Source organism: Nematolebias whitei, chromosome 23 (assembly GCF_014905685.2).
Source record: "Nematolebias whitei isolate Nwh7 chromosome 23, NemWhi1, whole genome shotgun sequence".
In the NCBI taxonomy this organism is placed as follows: domain Eukaryota; kingdom Metazoa; phylum Chordata; class Actinopteri; order Cyprinodontiformes; family Rivulidae; genus Nematolebias; species Nematolebias whitei.
This window is the reverse complement of record NC_056520.1, coordinates 11,650,051-11,668,868: the sequence shown is the minus strand read 5'-3', so window position 1 is coordinate 11,668,868 and position 18,818 is coordinate 11,650,051. Positions and strand designations below refer to the sequence as shown.

Genomic DNA, 18,818 nt, shown 5'->3' with positions numbered 1-18,818 from the left:
AGTCTGTCCAACATGTAGACCAGTGGACTGTCAGTCTGTCCAACATGGATCTGATGTTTGGCTCCATGATTTCAGTCTGATGTGTCATTCAGATATTTTTCTGTTCCAGCTGCTGGAGGACAACATGGTCACTTTTGTGATGAACGAGCTGAAGAAGATCCAGAAGGTTCTGAGTCCAGATTACCCAGAATGCTTAGAGAGTCAGAGGGAGGATGAGGAGGTGTTGGAGGGTGAGGATGAAGAGCAGAGGAGCAGCCGAGAATCATTTATGAAGATCACAGTTTACTTCCTGAGGAGGATGAAGCAGGAGGAGCTGGCTGACCGTCTGCAGAGCAGTAAGAGGATTTCTGTAAACATGTTCTGTAACCTAATGAAGGATTAAACAATTTATTAATGTTTTATGAGACATTATTATAATTACAATGGGTTAACTGTGTTTTTAATTCCCTGCAAATTTTGTAATTTTGTTTGTTTTGCCAAGAAATTAACCTATATTTTCTTCATGGTTGTTTGATTTTAAAGGAGAAACAGAATATCAACGAAAACCCCAGAAAACACACATAAATATCCTGATGCATTCTCAATAATCCAGGTAGAAAGATCTAACAAAGTTAAGTAAGCCTAACAATTGGTCGTTGGCATCCTGATGGCTGCTTGCTATTCACAGAGGGTTGAGTGATACTAGCAATAACAGCGTTATAAGAGGGGGACAGTTGGACACAGAGGCTTCCGCCCATGTTTAATGATGTGCGGTGTCTATTCACAAAGATGGCTTCCTTCTCTCCTCTCTCAGGCTTATGGTCCTTCTTTTTTATGTGAACAGCTAGTTTTGGCTGTCACTAGCAAACTGGTTGATCCACTATAAGAAGTTGCTATTTATAAGACTGTTTGTTGCAGGTCTTGGTATCTGACAAAGTCTTTTGAATAAAAGACGAAACATTTCAACAAGAAGAATCTGTCCAGAGTACTTGACTTAACCTTGTTAGACATTAAATAGATGTTACAAATTAATTTTGATTAAGAACTTAAATCCCAGTCAAAACATGACTTGTATTTGGTGAAGAAACCTTTCTTGAAAATACATTTCATGTAGTGGTTGCTAGGCTATCTTCTGTGCTAGTCATAGTTTTTCCATCACAAACACCATGTTCGAACATAAGGGTGGCCATAAGTGCACTTAGCACCAGGACGTCCTAGGTCGTAGATCAATGATTGACTTTGTAGTTGTGTCATCTGATGTGTGGTCGTTTGTTTTGGACACTCGGATGAAGAGAGGAGCTGAGCTGTCAACTGATCACCACCTGTAGTGAGTTGGATCAGATGGCGGTGGAAGATGCCGGACAGACCTGGCAGACCTAAACATGTAGTGAGGGTTTGCTGGGAATGCCTGGCAGAAGAACCTGTCAGAAAGATCTTCAACTCACACTTTATGCGGTAGAGCTTTAACCACATCCCAGCTGAGGTGGGGGACATTGAGTCAGAGTGGGCCATGTTCCGCGCCTCAGTTGTTGAAGTGGCTGTCTTGAGCTGTGGCTGCAATGTTATAGGTGCTTCTTGTGGTGGCCATCCTTGAATTCGGTGGTGGACACACTGGGTTAGGGAGGCTGTCAAGCTGAAGGAGTCCTATTGGTACTTGTTGGCTGGTGGGACTCTGGAGGCAGCTGAGGAGTACTGGAGGGCCAAGAAGTCTGCAGCCTTGGCTGTGGCTGAGGCAAAAGCTCAAATGTGAGATGAGTTTGGTAAGGCCTTGGATAGAGGCTCTTGGTTGGCTCCAAGGAGATTCTGGCAAACCATAAGGTGGCTGAGGAGGGGAAAGCAGCTCTTTACTAACACTATGTTCAGTAAAGATGGGGTGCTGTTGACTTCAACAAGTGAAGTCACTGGGAGATGGAAAGAATACTTCTTGGACCTTCTCTATCCCACTGGCATGTCTTCCTTGGAAGAAGCTAAGTCAGGAGACTTCGGGGTTGGTCTGTCCATAACCGTGGCTGAGGTCACTGAGGTAGTTAAAAAGCTCCATGGTGGCAGGCCTCCGCGTATGGATGAGATTTGCCCTGATTTCCTTAAAGCTCTGGATGTTGTGGGGCTCTCTTGGTTGACATGCCTTTGCATCATTGCTTGGACATTGGGGCAGTGTTACTGGATTGGCAAACTGGGGTGGTGGTTCCCCTCTTCAAAAAGGGAGACCAATTGTGCTCCAATTATAAGGGCATCACTTTCCTTAGCCTCCTGGTAAGGTCTATTCAGAGTCAGAGTCAGAGTCAGAGTTTCTTTATTGTCATTCGCACCTCATGTGGTACATGTGGTGGAACGAAATTATGTACACAGGGTCCCAGTTACATCCAACAATAAAATGTATAAGAAAAACAGTAATAACATCTAAGATATGAACTAAGAAAAACATCAACTAAATATACACTAAGCACTCATAACATAAAACATTGAACATCAGCACAAACATGAACATGAGTCTGTGAGCAGATGTGCACGCATGAACACATCAACATTGAAACAGATCAGCAGCAACATGAAACAGATCAGCAGCAACATGATATGGTTTTTCACAGTGATTATTCTAGTTAGAGATTCATGAGTCTAACAGCCTCAGGGTAGAAGCTGTTCCTCAGTCTAGTGGTTCTACACTTAATGCTCCTTAACCTCCTTCCTGAGGGGAGTGGGGCAAAAAGTGTGTGTGCTGGGTGGGTGGGGTCCTTCATGATGCAGGTGGCCCTCTTCCTGCATCTGGAGGTGTAGATGTCTGTGATGGTGGGGAGGCTGATTCCGACAGATTTCTGTGCAGCCTTCACCACTCTCTGCAAAGCTTTTCTTTCTGCAGCTGTGCAGCCTCCATGCCACACATTCAGGGGTACTAGAGAAGCGTGTCTGATCATTGGTCAAACCTCAGATCCAGGAGGAATAATGCAGATTCTGTCCTGGCCGTGGAACACTAAACCAGTTCTTTACCCTCATTAGGATCCTTGAAGGTTCATGGGAATTTGCCCATCCAATCAATATGTGTTTTGTGGACTTGAAGAAGGCGTTCGACTGTGTTCCTTGGGGTACACTGTGGGGAGTTCTCCGTGAGTATGGGATTGGGGGCCTGTTGTTACGGGCTGTTCAGTCCCTATATAAGCAGTGCGAGAGTTTGGTTCGCATTGCCGGTAGTAAGTTGGACCCCTTCAGGGTGGGAGTTATACTCTGCCAGGGCTGCCTGTTGTCACGATTCTGTTCATAAATTTTATGGACAGAATTTCTCATTGCAGCCAGGGGGCAGAGGGATTCCAGTTCAGTGGCCTCAGGATTCCATCTCTGCTCTTTGCAGATGATGTGGTCCTACTGGCGTCATCATGCCATGATCTTCAGCTCTCATTGGAGCAGTTTGCAGCCGAGTGTAAAGTGGCTGGGATGAGAATCAACACCTCCAAATTTGAGGCAATGGACCTCAGTCGGAAAAGCATGGATTACTATTTTTGGATCAAGGGCGAGATTCTGCCTCAAGTTGAGGAGTTCAAGTATCTTGGGGTTTTGTTCACTAGTGAGGGAAGAATAAAGTGTGATATTGACAGAAAGATTGGTGCAGCATCTACAGTATTGGGGACTATGTACCAGTCCATTGTGGTGATGTAAGAGCTGAGCTGTAAGTCAAAGCTCTCTGTTTAATGGTTGGTCTACGTTTCTACCCTCACCTTTAGCCACGAACTCTGAGTAGTGACCGAAAGAATAAGATCACAGATACAGGTGGTTGAAATAAGGTCCCTCTGCATGGTAGCTGGACTGTCCCTTAGAGACAGGGTGAGAGGTTCGGTTGTCCAGGAAAGACTCGGAGTAGAACCACTGCTCTTCCACAATGAGAGGAGCCATTTGAGGTGGTTTGGGCATCTGGTAAGGATGCTATCTGGGCACCTCCCCAGAGAGGTGCATTGGGCATGTTCGACTGATAGGAGACCCCGGGGAAGACCTAGGACATGGTAGAAATACTATGTCGCTTGGTTGGCCTGGGAATGCTGTGTAATCTTCCCAGAAGAGCTAAAAAAGGTGGCTGTGGAAAGAGATGTCTGGGCCTCCCTGCTCAAGCTGCTTTCCCCTGGACTGGAATTTGAACCGGGGACCTGCTCGCTGAGAGGCAGCAGCTCTACCAGTTGCGCCACCGTGCTGTCCTAACTGTAATGTTACGTGAATGTTTATTTTTTCTAAATTTGTAGTTGAGATTCTGTCTCCCCACTGAAATAAACAATAAAATTGGAGACAGTCAAATCTTTGTAAAGGAGAAAACTTTATAAAAATCAAAATAATAATTTTGCCAGGTGGCACGGTGGTGCAGTTGTTAGAGCTGCTGCCTCTCAGTGAGAAGGTTGCTGGATCGAATCCCAGCCAGGGGCCATTTTGGGTGGAGTTTGCATGTTTTGTCTGTGCATGCGTGGGTTTTCGTGGGGTACTCTGGTTACATCATCTTGTTAGTGTTGAATGTCTTACACAGGTCCAACAATGTGGCCCTTCTTTGTCTTAGGTAAGAATTCTCTGTAAGAATTTCTTTAACTAATGTATTTTTCTATTACAGGATCTCCTTCCATGTCTCAGCATAGTCTTAAACAAAACTTGAAGAAGAGGTTCCAGTGTGTGTTTGAGGGGATTGCTAAAGCAGGAAACCCAACCCTTCTGAATCAGATCTACACAGAGCTCTACATCACAGAGGGAGGGACTGGAGAGGTCAATGATGAACATGAGGTCAGACAGATTGAAACAGCATCCAGGAAACCACACACACCAGAAACAGCCATCAGACAAGAAGACATCTTTAAACTCTCACCTGGAAGACATGAACCAGTCAGAACAGTGATGACAAAGGGAGTGGCTGGCATTGGGAAAACAGTCTTAACACAGAAGTTCACTCTGGACTGGGCTGAAGACAAAGCCAACCAGGACATCCACTTCATGTTTCCATTCACTTTCAGAGAGCTGAACGTGCTGAAAGAGAAGAAGTTCAGCTTGGTGGAACTTGTTCATCACTTCTTTACTGAAACCAAAGAAATGTGCAGCTTTGAAGACTTCCAGCTTGTGTTCATCTTTGATGGTCTGGATGAGTGTCGACTTCCTCTGGACTTCCACAACAATCAGATCCTGACTGATGTTACAGAGTCCACCTCAGTGGATGTGCTGCTGACAAACCTCATCAGGGGGAAACTGCTTCCCTCTGCTCGCCTCTGGATAACCACACGACCTGCAGCAGCCAATCAGATCCCTGCTGAGTGTGTTGGCATGGTGACAGAGGTCAGAGGCTTCACTGACCCACAGAAGGAGGAGTACTTCAGGAAGAGGTTCAGAGATGAAGAGCAGGCCAGCAGGATCATCTCCCACATCAAGACATCACGAAGCCTCCACATCATGTGCCACATCCCAGTCTTCTGCTGGATCACTGCTACAGTTCTGGAGGACGTGTTGAAAAGCAGAGAGGGAGGAGAGCTGCCCAACACCCTGACTGAGATGTACATCCACTTCCTGCTGGTTCACACCAAAGTCAAGAAGGTCAAGTATGATGGAGGAGCTGAGACAGATCCACTCTGGAGTCCAGAGAGCAGGAAGATGATTGAGTCTCTGGGAAAAGTGGCTTTTGAGCAGCTGCAGAAAGGAAACCTGATCTTCTATGAATCAGACCTGACAGAGTGTGGCATCGATATCAGAGCAGCCTCAGTGTACTCAGGAGTGTTCACACAGATCTTTAAAGAGGAGAGAGGCCTGTACCAGGACAAGGTGTTCTGCTTCGTCCATCTGAGTGTTCAGGAGTTTCTGGCTGCTCTTCATGTCCATTCTATTCGCACAGATTCTGGTGTAAATTTGTTCAAAGAACAAATATCAACCTCTCAGAGATTTGAAAAAAGAGGTAACGAATCAGCTATAACGTTTTATGAGTCTGCTGTAGACAAGGCTTTACAGAGTCCAAATGGACACCTGGACTTGTTCCTCCGGTTCCTCCTGGGTCTTTCACTGCAGACCAATCAGACTCTTCTACGAGGCCTGCTGACACAGACAGGAAGTAGCTCACAGACCAATCAGGAAACAGTCCAGTGCATCAAGGAGAGGATCAATGAGAATCTGTCTGCAGAGAAAAGCATCAATCTGTTCCACTGTCTGAATGAACTGAATGATGGTTCTCTAGTGGAGGAGATCCAACAGTCTCTGAGATCAGGAAGTCTCTCCACAGATAAACTGTCTCCTGCTCAGTGGTCAGCTCTGGCCTTCATCTTACTGACGTCAGAAAAAGATCTGGATGTGTTTGACCTTAAGAAATATTCTGCTTCGGAGGAGGCTCTACTGAGGTTGCTGCCAGTGGTCAAAGCTTCCAAGAAAGCTCTGTAAGATATTTTATTAAGTGACTTCCCACAAAAATAGTTGTATTCTAAAAAATAATGTGGTTAAAACAATGGGTCATAAGGATGTAAACAAATGAATTTAGCAATGGGAATAGTTCAATCTCAGATGATTCACAGTCGTGTGAAAAGCTTCAGTTCTAACGTTTTATGTTTCAGGACAATAAAAGTGATTTTGTCTTTATCAGGTCCTTACATGATTCAACTCTTACCTCAAGTGAATAAAACATCACTGATTCTACAATTTTATTTTTTACTGATCAAAAATGAATGTATGAATTGGAAAAGCAGGCAGCACGGTGGCGCAACTGGTAGAACTGCTGCCTCTCAGCGAGCAGGTCCCCGGTTCAAATCCCTGTCCGGGTGCCTTTCTGGGTGGAGTTTGCATGTTCTCTCCGTGCATGCATGGGTTTTCTCCGGGCACTCCAGTTTCCTCCCACAGACCAAAAACATGCATGTTAGGCTGATTGGTAACTCTAAACTGTCCCTAGGTGTGAATGAGAGTGAATGGTTGTTTGTCTCGTTTGTCTCTATGTGGCCCTGTGAAGGACTTGCGACCTGTCCAGGGTGTACCCCGCCCCTCACACCCTTGCTGGACATGGGCACCGGTGACCCCTGTGACCCAAAATGGAAGAAGCGGGTAAAAGATAATGGATGGATAGATTGATAGAACTGGAACAGCTGTTTGTGAAAAACAGTCCTCTGTACAACCCAGCAGCTTATAAGAACCTCCATTACCAGCAAGAACTCTCAAGTTCAAGAATCTTTATTATCTCTAAGGGACAGTTTGTGTCACAGTCAGTAGTTGCACCAAACATCCATACTAGACAAGACATCGACACGTTACTGAGAAGCCTTATCATTACAGGGATTAATGTGTTTTTCAGTCTGTTTGTCCAACGTCTGGGCAGCAGATACCGGTGTCCAGATGGAAGCAACCTGAACTCACCATGGAGTGATGCTCAGGATCTGCCAGAATCAGCCTGGCCTTATTCACTCACACTCTCACTAGTGGTTTGGGACTTTGTCAGTTTCTTACATGGTTTTGGGGGTTTTTGGGTCTACTTTTCTTTCCAACATTACTTCAGCTTATTGAGGTTTGCAGACTTTATTTTTTGCTCATCTTTCTTAAAGTCCTGCCACAACATGTCAATCAGGTTGAGATCTGGACTTGGACTGGACTTTTGCAAGACCTTGATTCTTTACTTTTTTAGCCGTTCTGTTGTAGATTAGCTGCTGTGTTTGGGATTATTGTTTGATTGCATCATGACCCATATTGGTCCAAGCTTCATCTGTTGGACAGATGGCCTCACATTTGACTCTAAAATCCTTTGGTCTACAGAAGCGTGCATAGTCAACTCAGTGACTGCAACGGATCCAGATCCTTTGGCTGCAGAACCACACAAATCATTAGCCCTATGCCACTGTGCTTAACAGTTGGTACGACGTGTTTGTTCTGCTGATTTGTAGAGCTTTGTTTTCTCCAAGGCACAGTGGTCCGGTTGGTAGAGCTGCTGCCTCTCAGCAAGAGGGTCCTCGGATCAAATCCCGGCCAATGGCCTTTCTGGGTAGAGTTTGCAAGTTCTCTTCATAGATACATGGGTTTTCTCCGGGTACTCCGGTTAGGCCTGTCGCTATAAACAATAAATCAATGAATCGCATGATAAATGAAAATTATCGACCTCATTTTCATTTATCGGCTTTATCGTTTCTTTGTGTCTTTTTCTTCTGAAGACACTGGATGACAAAAGGCTCAACTCCGGTGCTCTTCACTGACCCCTCCCTTTCTCTTGTCTCTTTAAAATCTGTTTTACCCGTCCAAAATTGCATCTTTGGATTGTTAAAAGCAGCTAAGCTGAGAAGCTAAGCTAATAGGCTGATCCCGGGAAAAAAAAACTGTCTTGTCAAAGCTCCAAAATTCACGGTTGAAACCCGTGCCTTCATGTAAAAAGTTGTTTTTCTCTGCAAAAAGAAGCTGAGAACTTGTTTACTAATTTTTTTTAATTAAAAGCTTTGTGTGAAAAATGCTATGCTAAAGGGCTCAAACCACACCGCGCATCCACCATTTTGAGAACCGAAAAACAGGAACGAGAGACAGCCCATGTCACGTCAAGGGGCCTCCCTCCCTTTTTTCTTAAAGTGGAACACTGCTTGCTCCCTCACTTTCCATCCTTTGGTTTAAACAGTCTTATACTGCCATCAGGTGGTCAAAAAATGTACTACACACAAAATAAATTAACCAACTTTTTAAAAAAATTGACACTAATTACTAATTATTCTCAAATTTCAAACAATATTATTGTTTATCGCAATAATTTCTGTGACCATTAATGCATCCATTTTACCCGCTTCTTCCGTTTTGGGTCACGGTCGCCGGTGCCCATGTCCAGCAATCCCTGTGCGAGAGGCGGTGGACACCTTGGACAGGTCGCAAGTCCCATCACAGGGCCACATAGAGACAAACGAGACAACCATTCAGTCTCTCTCTCACACCTAGGGACAATTTAGAGTTACCAATCAGCCTAACATGCATGTTTTTGATCTGTGGGAGGAAACTGGAGTTAGGCCCGTCACAATAACAAATTTTGCTGGGCGTCAATTAATTAATCGCTGTAAACCCTGTAATGAAATCTGTGGCCTGTTTTTTCTTTTTCACTTAATGAAACAACTTTTGAGCCTTACAAAAATCTTCTTTATTATGTCCTAATTGAGAGAGGGTATATGTATTGTGTATAAATGTACACCATTTAATCAATTTTTACTTCATAAGAGGTTTGATTTTTTTTTTTAAACAAAAGTTGACATTGTTTTGCAATATATACTTTTAAATGGTTACTAGCCTAATTATTTACAATTGGCACAATTTAGTTCCTTTATTGGAATTTTCGTATTTATAATCCTTAGATGATTACTCAACATGTTGCTATTCATATAATTTTTTTTTATTTTGTTTTCCAGGCTGAGTGGATGTAATCTTTCATTGAGAAGCTGTGAAGCTCTGTCCTCAGTTCTTTGCTCACAGTCTTCTAATCTAAAACAGCTGGACCTCTGTAACAATGACCTACAAGATTCAGGAGTGAAGCAACTGTCTGCGGGACTGGAAAGTCCACATTGTAAACTGGAAACACTCTGGTAAGATCTCGTCTTTCAGATCATTTTGTATTTGTTTTCACCTGCCACCATGAAAGATGGAAAACCTGTGTCCTTCAGTGTATGTTTGTCTTCCAGGTTAACATCTTATAAATCAGACAGATCTTAATAAAACTTTCAGAAAATATTCATTAGATGTACAAAAAAAACAAAGGAACACCCTTATGACTTGTCCCAGTTCAAGATGGCTGCCACAGCCAACATAAAAAGGCTTATGACTCTATCATTGTCACAGATAGTTGGCTTAAGTTCAGTATCACAGAAGCTGAAAATGATTCTATTATTAAGATAATTTTGTCCAAAGAATGAAAGGCCTTACGCTTTATTTATCATTTTTGTGGCTTAAAATCAAGTGTGCGGGAATTATTTTTAAACCAGAGCCTGTTTTGGTCTGAAACCCACAAACGAGGAACATACTTGAATACTAGACCTAAAAAGTCATTTCTTCTTTAACTTTGACGTCTTTCTCAGGTTGCCCCTTTGAGTTAAAGACTTCATACTTAGGTGCTTATTTATTCCTCATTAATAACAAAGCTGTCAAAAGTAACGTCAGTAAAATATGAAGGACGCAGCGCCCTGAGGACCTGACCAACCCGCTCCTTCACAATACAACTTTGCAACAGATCTCGACTTGACCGTGTATTAGTGTGGAACATAACGGCATTATTTATTTTTTGACTATTTGTAAACCAATAAGAAATGTAAACATATGAGCAGTGTTGTGGCAAAAGGCTAGGGTGGACAGGAAGACCCAGCTTGTTTTTTTTTTTTACTTTTATTTCTAAAGAAATGTTAAGCAGAACATCCCATGAATGAGACGGATCCAGTTAGTAGAATCTGTTTGACCTCTGACTGCCAGCTCGTTTGAGCAAAGCTTATAAGTAAGACACAATACCACCAGTCTCATCGTAACTGGAAGGTCGTATCACATATAGGGGCAGCGTGACTTAACACTAAATTGTTACCACATGTGCACTACACAGGTCAGTTTGGATTATATATATACATTTAAGTATGACATCTAGATACAGTACAAATTCTAGTTTTATGTAACTCTGTTTTATGGGTGTGCAGGCTGTCAGGCTGCCTGATCACTGAGGAAGGCTGTGCTTCTCTGGCTTCAGCTCTGAGGTCTAATCCGTCCCATCTGAGAGAGCTGGACCTGAGCTACAATCATCCAGGAGACTCTGGAGTAAAGCTGCTGTCAACTGGTTTGGAGACTCCTCACTGGAAACTCAGCAATCTCAGGTGACCGTGCATCATATAGTTAAAATGAGAAAAACAACAACAAAAAAACAAATTCCTGTATACAGGTCCTTCTCAAAAAATTAGCATATTGTGATAAAGGTCATAATTTTCCATAATGTAATGATAAAAATGAAACTTTCATATATTTCAGATTCATTGCACACCAACTGAAATATTTCAGGTCTTTAATTGTTTTAATACTTATGATTATGGCATACAGCTCATGAAAACCCAAAATGCCCGTCCCAAAGAATTAGTACATCATGAAAAGGTTCTCTAAACAAGATATTAACCTAACCATCTGAATCAACGACGTAACTCTAAACACCTGCAAAAGATTCCTGAGGCTTTTAAAAACTCCCAGCCTTGTTCATTACTCAAAACCGCAATCATGGGTAAGACTGCCGACCTGACTGCTGTCCAGAAGGCCATCATTGACACCCTCAAGCAAGAGGGTAAGACACAGAAAGAAATTGCTGAACGAATAGGCTGTTCCCAGAGTGCTGTATCAAGGCACCTCAGTGGGAAGTCTGTGGGAAGGGAAAAATGTGGCAGAAAACGCTGCACAACAAGAAGAGGTGACCGGACCCTGAGGAGGATTGTGGAGAAGGGCCGATTCCAGACCTTGGGGGACCTGCGGAAGCGGTGGACTGAGTCTGGAGTAGAAACATCCAGAGCCACCGTGCACAGGCGTGTGCAGGAAATGGGCTACAGGTGCCGCATTCCCCAGGTCAAGCCACTCTTGAACCAGAAACAGCGGCAGAAACGCCTGACCTGGGCTACAGAGAAGCAGCACTGGACTGTTGCTCAGTGGTCCAAAGTACTTTTTTCGGATGAAAGCAAATTTTGCATGTCATTCGGAAATCAAGGTGCCAGAGTCTGGAGGAAGACTGGGGAGAAGGAAATGCCAAAATGCCATAAGTCCAGTGTGAAGCACCCACAGTCAGTGATGGTCTGGGGTGTCATGTCAGCTGCTGGTGTTGGTCCACTGTGTTTTATCAAGCGCAGGGTCAGTGCAGCTAGCTATCAGGAGATTTTGGAGCACTTCATGCTTCCATCTGCTGAAAAGCTTTATGGAGATGAAGATTTCATTTTTCAGCACGACCTGGCACCTGCTCACAGTGCCAAAACCAGTGGTAAATGGTTTACTGACCATGGTATTACTGTGCTCAATTGGCCTGCCAACTCTCCTGACCTGAACCCCATAGAGAACCTGTGGGATATTGTGAAGAGAAAGTTGAGAGACGCAAGACCCAACACTCTGGATGAGCTTAAGGCTGCAATCGAAGCATCCTGGGCCTCCATAACACCTCAGCAGTGCCACAGGCTGATTGCCTCCATGCCACGCCGCATTGAAGCAGTCATTCATGCAAAAGGATTCCTGACCAAGTATTGAGTGCATAACTGAACATGATTATTTGAAGGTTGGCGTTTTTTGTATTAAAAACACTTGTCTTTCATTGGTGGGATGAAATATGCTAATTTTTTGGGACAGGCATTTTGGGTTTTCATGAGCTGTATGCCATAATCATCAGTATTAAAACAATTAAAGACCTGAAATATTTCAGTTGGTGTGCAACGAATCTGAAATATATGAAAGTTTCATTTTTATCATTACATTATGGAAAATAATGACCTTTATCACAATATGCTAATTTTTTTAGAAGGACCTGTACGTTCTTGACCGCCTGCACTTCATTATTTAAATTCAGTGTGTCCATTTTTTAGGTTTCACAACAAATGTCTTGTATAGAACACATTGTTTACTTTACAGTCTATTTTCTTGGTCTTCTTTAAGCCTAAGAAGACAACAGGCTGGTATAGTCTTATGTACAAAGCTACAATGGATAAGCTCCACCCTTTTTTGTGTACTTTTATAGACCTGTTGAGTTGCGGTTCTCCAGTTGGCACCTTTTGGGATTTCTCAGGATTTCTTATGAACATGCTAGAACAGCCATTCCTGTTTTGCAACTTGATTTTTACGGTGTCTTCTTACCGTTGTGTCAATCTTGTTTTTCCAGAGCGGACGCTGGTGCAGCCCAATGGCTGACGCCAAGTTTGAGGAAATGTAAGTATGTGTTCTCATTCACACTTATGTTAAAAATAGAAATTCCAGATTTAAAATAACCCACATGACGAGACAAACGTTTGATGAAATTGTTCCGCGATGTCTCGTCAGATTTCTGTGAACTCGCTTTGGACCCAAACACAGCTCACAAGTTCCTCAAACTGTCTGAACACAACAAAAAGGTGACCGACCTGAGAAAGGAGCACCCGTACCCTGATCATCCAGACAGATTTGATTACTGGCCTCAGGTGCTGTGTGAAAACGGCCTGGCTGGTCGTTGTTACTGGGAGGTGGAATGGGTTGGGAAAGTTTACATCGCAGTGAGCTACAGGGGAATTGGGAGGAATGGAGACAGCGATGGTTCCAAGTTTGGAGGGAATGACCAGTCCTGGTGTCTGGCCTGTACTGACAGGGGATACAACGCTTGGCACAACAACAGCGGGACACTCATTGCTCTTCCTGCCGCCGCCTCTGTCTCTACCAGAGTAGCAGTGTATGTGGACTGTCCTGCTGGCATCCTGTCCTTCTACAGCGTCTCCTCCGACTCACTGGTCCACCTCCACACCTTTAATGCCACGTTCACTCAAACTCTTTACCCTGGGTTTGGGTATGGAGTTAAATATAATTCTTCTGCATTTCTCTGTCAGCCCTGAACCACAATCAGAAAATCTTAAATCAATTAAGGACATATTCTGCTGAACTGATCATCAAACTAAATGGACTTTATCAATGGTAAAACAACATGGAGACTTCGGGTTGGAGGTGAAGTGGAGGTCTTCACAGCTGTGAAAGGGAATTGGTTAATTTATTTCTAACATATGGAAGATAGTCCCATTACCTCACAACTTTATATGGTTCCAAGATTTTTATATCCATTTTGCATCTGTTATGTTGATTCATTATCCAATAATAATTTTTCAACGAACAAAAGACGGAGTTGTGGATTCCGCATCATACGTTTATTTATATTTATTGTATGTACTATAGTCGAACAGTATTCTTTTCCCTCTTGTCATGTTTTACTTGAAAATGAATATGACTCATTTAAAAGTTACAAAATCTCAATAAAAAAATTTAAAGCTATATTTTGGGTTTAATTTTTTTGTTTCTGGTTTGCGTAATAGGTGTAATCAACTTACAATTAGAAGAGTAAGCAGTCAAAGAATGTAAATTAAACAATGTCACATTTCAACAAAGTCCATGCTCAATAATCCAGGTATACAATCCAACATTTTTCAGTCAGGTCATCTGGACAGTTTCTTTTTTTGTGCTGAAACGTTTTGCCTTCGATCCGGAAAGCTTCATCAGTCAAGGAAACGCACAACAAAACTGATTCTTCCCCCAACAGCTTACTCCAAAGTGGAACAAACCAGTTATGTTGGTGCTAAGTTGGTCGGGGCGTTCCAAAGAGACCAACTTAGCACCAACAAAAGCATCTTCTTTCACGTTTGGTCGAGACTCCATAATGTCTTCTGATAAATTCCAAATCTCCTGTTTTATTTTATCGCCTGCCGTTAAAGGTGCATACACCTTCAACTGGGTCCCCACTTCAAGATGGCCACCGCAGCTCATCAACATTCACTAACACAAAAATGGCTATTCCCCACTTTTCATAAAAATTGATTTAATATTAGTGATGGTATCTGTCAGTCACAACACACTCAACGTGCCAACAGAGTGTGTAACATCTAGGCCTGTCACGATAATAAATTTTGCTGGGCGATTGTCTCAGAAATTATTGCAATAAACAATAATATTGTTAGAAATTTGACAATAATTAGTAATTGTCAAATTTAAGGAATGTTGATTTGTGTGTAGTACCTTTTTTGACCACCAGATGGCAGTATACGACTGTTTGAATCAAATGATGGATAGTGAGGGAGCGAGCAGCACGACACTTTTAAGAAAAATGGGAGGGAGGCCCCTTGACATGACATGGGCTGTCTCTTTCATTTTTTTGGTTCCTCAAATGGCGGACAGTCTGTGTGGTTGTAGCTCTTTAGCATAGCATTTTTCACACAAAGCTTTTTAATAAAAAAAAATCAGTAAACAAGTTCTCAGCTTCTTTTTGCAGAGAAAAACTACTTTTTACACAAAGGCACAGGTTTCAACCGTGAATTTTGGAACTTCGACAAGATGGAGGTTTTTCCCCCCCCGAGGTCGGCCTGTTAGCTTAGCTGCTTTTAACGATCCAAGAATGCGATTTTGGACGGTTAAAACAGATTTTAAAGAGAAAGGAAGAGGTCAGTGACGAGCACCGGAGTTGAGCCTTTTGTCATCCAGTGTCTTCAGTAGAAAGAGCCACGAAGAAACGATAAAGCGGATAAATGAAAATGATATTTTCATTTATCATGCGATTTATTGTTTATCGCGAAAGGCCTAAATATCGCAATATCCCATGAGATTGTACGCAATATTATTTTCAAGTTTTTTACCTAAAGCGATGTCTTTTTCAGGCCTAGCCCATTGTTTTGGTTATAATCCACATCTCAGGTCTTCTGGGTTTTATTTCTTGCGAAGGTGCTTGCCCGCTCATAACCTACAGTAGTTTTCACATCAATTGAAATTGAAATGACAAAGACACAATTTAATTTAAAGTTCAGTGATTAATTTAATAGTAAGTCACTTACAGTATCAATCTTTTTTTTTTTTTTTTTTAATAAATTCACTAGAATGACGAAAAAAAAAGTTAGCCTAACATTTGGAGCTTTCTGCGTCCTCCAAAGGTATGACCGTAGACATGTCAGTTAATGTGATGGCTTCTAACACCAAACACTGTCATCGGTCTGAAGACGGAAAACTCAGCCAGTCCTATTAGGCAGCTCAAACACGAGCATGGATACCGGTAGAGATAATAACCGACATGGCGAACTCTTCCAATTAGCCAGCACATTTAGCAACATGTCAAAATGAGAGAATACCGCCTGTATACACGGCAGCACTCGTTGACCTATCGTGAATCGCTAATTCCCAATGTTTTTCAAGCCAGTAAGTGTATTATGTACAATCTACACGTTGTTTAAAAGCTTTAAATAAAGACTTGAAATACATAAGCTGCGCTGGCTAGCACACCCACAGTTAATGTCTGTGCAAATAAATGCTTTCTGTTGTCAGATTTAAACAGACGACACAAGATACAGAGAACATTGATAGAAACACTGGCGTCACACAGGATGACAGAACAGCCTTACCAGAGCCCTGAGTCATTGATTGAATTAAAGTCATTCAAATGGACTTGTTTTTTTTTTTTAAACACAGACATCTGCTCAAATACGTAGCTGACAGAACTACACAACCCACATACAACTTGAAAGAGACAAGTCCCTCTTGGATTTCCTTACAGGAACTGAAACATGCTGGGACTTCAAGTTTCACTTTGTGTCTTTATTAGGTTCTAAAATGATTCAAACTAGCCTCAAGTGAACAACAGATTCCACCGTTATTAAACCAAAACAATGTCAGAATCCACTCAATCTCCCACCAGATTGTACAACCAGTTTTTGCGGCAAGAACTCCCAGCAGTGGTTTTCTGTAGGATTTTGAGTCTCGCATAGTTGTGACGGATTTTTGGACCACTCTTCTTTACAGCGTAGCTTCAGTTCATTGTTAGCCAACATGCTTCTGCTCAACTCTCTGAAGGTCCCATCAACAGCATTTCAATCAAACTGAGGTCTGGACTTTGACTGGACCATTATGAACGAGTGTAGTCTACGCAATACGCGGGTATACGGAGTATAACCACTAGAAAAGCTCAAGAATTTCAGTGTACCCACTTAAAAGTGCCCACTGATGCAACATATTATTAGGAACATGTCATTGATATGTTAAACGGCAGTTAAACGCTTCTGTAACAATCTATCGGTATGCAGCGCTAGTTTATTATTACTTACGCTTATCCAGCAAATTATTGTATACTTCTGTACTTACTACTTAACACTTGAACATATTTTGCTTTGATACAGTTTTATAAATTCTATAACATGTTTTTAATATAAAGCTAACTGTTGTACAAAGATTGTTGTACATTTATTCAAATATAACCATCAGAGAAATTTGGAAATGTTCAATATGCTTAAAACTCTAAATAAATTGACGATTACATTGTACTAACCAGTGTACTTTGGTTTCTAAGCACAGCATACCCACTACAAAATCGTAAACTACACCACTGATTTGAACCTTGATTCTTTTCTATTCTCAGCCGCTTTGATGTAATTATCTGTTGAGTTTAGGATCATTGTTCTGATGCGTCATGACTAAGTTTGTTTCAATAGGTCTAAAGAATGTTCTGGTATCCAGAGGAGTTCATGTTTGACTCTGACTGCAAAGTGCCAAGGTCTTGTGAATGCAAAATAAGCCCATCATTCCTAGAGCCCGACCGATATATTGGTAGGGGTCGATATTTGGGGCCGATATAGACGTTTGGGGACATATCGGTATCGGTGATAATTGTCCCATTATACACGATACAAACACTTCTAAGGTCCCCAGTATACTCACACGTACATCAGTCCGCACATACTGGATTAGAGTAGAAGTGGACGCCCACAGGGCATGTCCGCGCAAAGTTCAATTTTTACGACCGTGTACGCGTACTCTGTGTAGCACAATAAACTGCCCGGCCATGGACTGTTTTGTACACAACACCAATGTATTAAATTCCCCTTCTTCATCCCTGATTTGGCCTTTTCTTTTGTTTGTTGCCAAAAGGCAAGCGATCTCTTCCTCCTCTGTTGATGCCATGACTGAAATGGTGAGAAATTAAGGAATTTGTCACAAGCTAATTACAATCAGGTCCAGCGTGGCTATGGGAGGGTCTGGAGATTTTCCAGTGGGCTGGTCTGATGTGTGGGCTGCAGGGCCAGCGCTCCGTTTTTATTTTATTTTTAGAACTTTTTATTAACAACATATAAACACAGAACACCGCTGCGGCTGCCAGCTTTTTTTTTGTTGTTGGTTTTTTTGTGACCTGTCAATAAATCCAGTAAGCGTGTCGGCAAATGACCAATCGGTGACCTCAATTTGTCCCGAAGGTAAACGCCCCTTGTCTGCGGAGCTGCTCTGCAACTGCTCAGGGTGGACGCTCAAGCATGAAGTCTCAACCCTCTGCGGACAGTGCGCACAGTTTCTGCGCGGCTGACAGGACGTGTGAGTATATTGGAGTCTTAATTGTCACCCCTAAAATGCTGGAAACTAGCAGTGTCTTTACTTGCGAAATGCATAATTGAACCATGTATCCAGCAGAGGGCGCATTTGGACTACTTTCAAGTCATAGCCATGAACTTTAGCGTTCACTTTCAGCACAGCCGAAGCAGGTAGCAATACTGCGTTGAGTATTTTGCTGAACAGAGCATGGTGAGTTTATTGTAATTGATCTGTAAAATAAAAAAAAAAAAAAAAATAAAATGTTTTTCAATCCTCCAACTCGCTTGCCATTAGCTAGAAAAGAAAAGTAAAATAAAAATGCTGCTGCGTTCAATATTAATTATACCGTTACTATACAATGAACAGGGAAGGGCATTTCTTTGTTTAATTTATATTTTTGTAACATGCTTGATAACTTTATTGTGAATAGTGGATAGAAAATGTGAATGCAAGTTAGGAAAACTGTTTCAAGACTTAAAACGGGTTTAAAAGTAGCAGTTTTCTTAGATTCTTAGGGGTGGACAAAGCTCAACATTTTTCAACCAGTATGGGTTATTGGTTAGTATTAGGTATCTGCATTGGCCTTCCCTTTCCAATACGGGTTTCGGAGATAGCCAAAATTTCCATACTGGCCGGGCTCCAGCTGATACTTGAGAAATTCTGTGAATTTTTCAATTTGAAAACTTTTTATGGGAATTAACAGGAATTTCCATCCATTATCTGTAGCTTGTTGTGGAGTCGGTCGCGGTGGGGCGGCAAAATGAGCAGGAAGACACAGCCACCTCTTCCAGCACTTCTGGAAGGATTCAAAGGTGTTCCCAGGCCAGCTAAGAGACACAGTC

At 42.3% G+C, this 18,818-nt stretch overlaps 1 protein-coding gene across 1 annotated transcript; it reads left to right on the top strand.

Moving 5' to 3' along the window:
- The first annotated feature begins 79 nt into the window (after positions 1 to 79).
- LOC119428712 (NLR family CARD domain-containing protein 3) lies at positions 80 to 13,779 on the top strand. Its single transcript, XM_037696385.1, has 6 exons — positions 80 to 335; positions 4,559 to 6,350; positions 9,324 to 9,497; positions 10,590 to 10,763; positions 12,785 to 12,831; positions 12,943 to 13,779. The coding sequence occupies exons 1-6, from the start codon at positions 80 to 82 to the stop codon at positions 13,482 to 13,484; spliced, it is 2,985 nt and encodes a 994-aa protein (XP_037552313.1). The 3' UTR covers positions 13,485 to 13,779.
- The last annotated feature ends 5,039 nt before the right edge of the window (positions 13,780 to 18,818 follow it).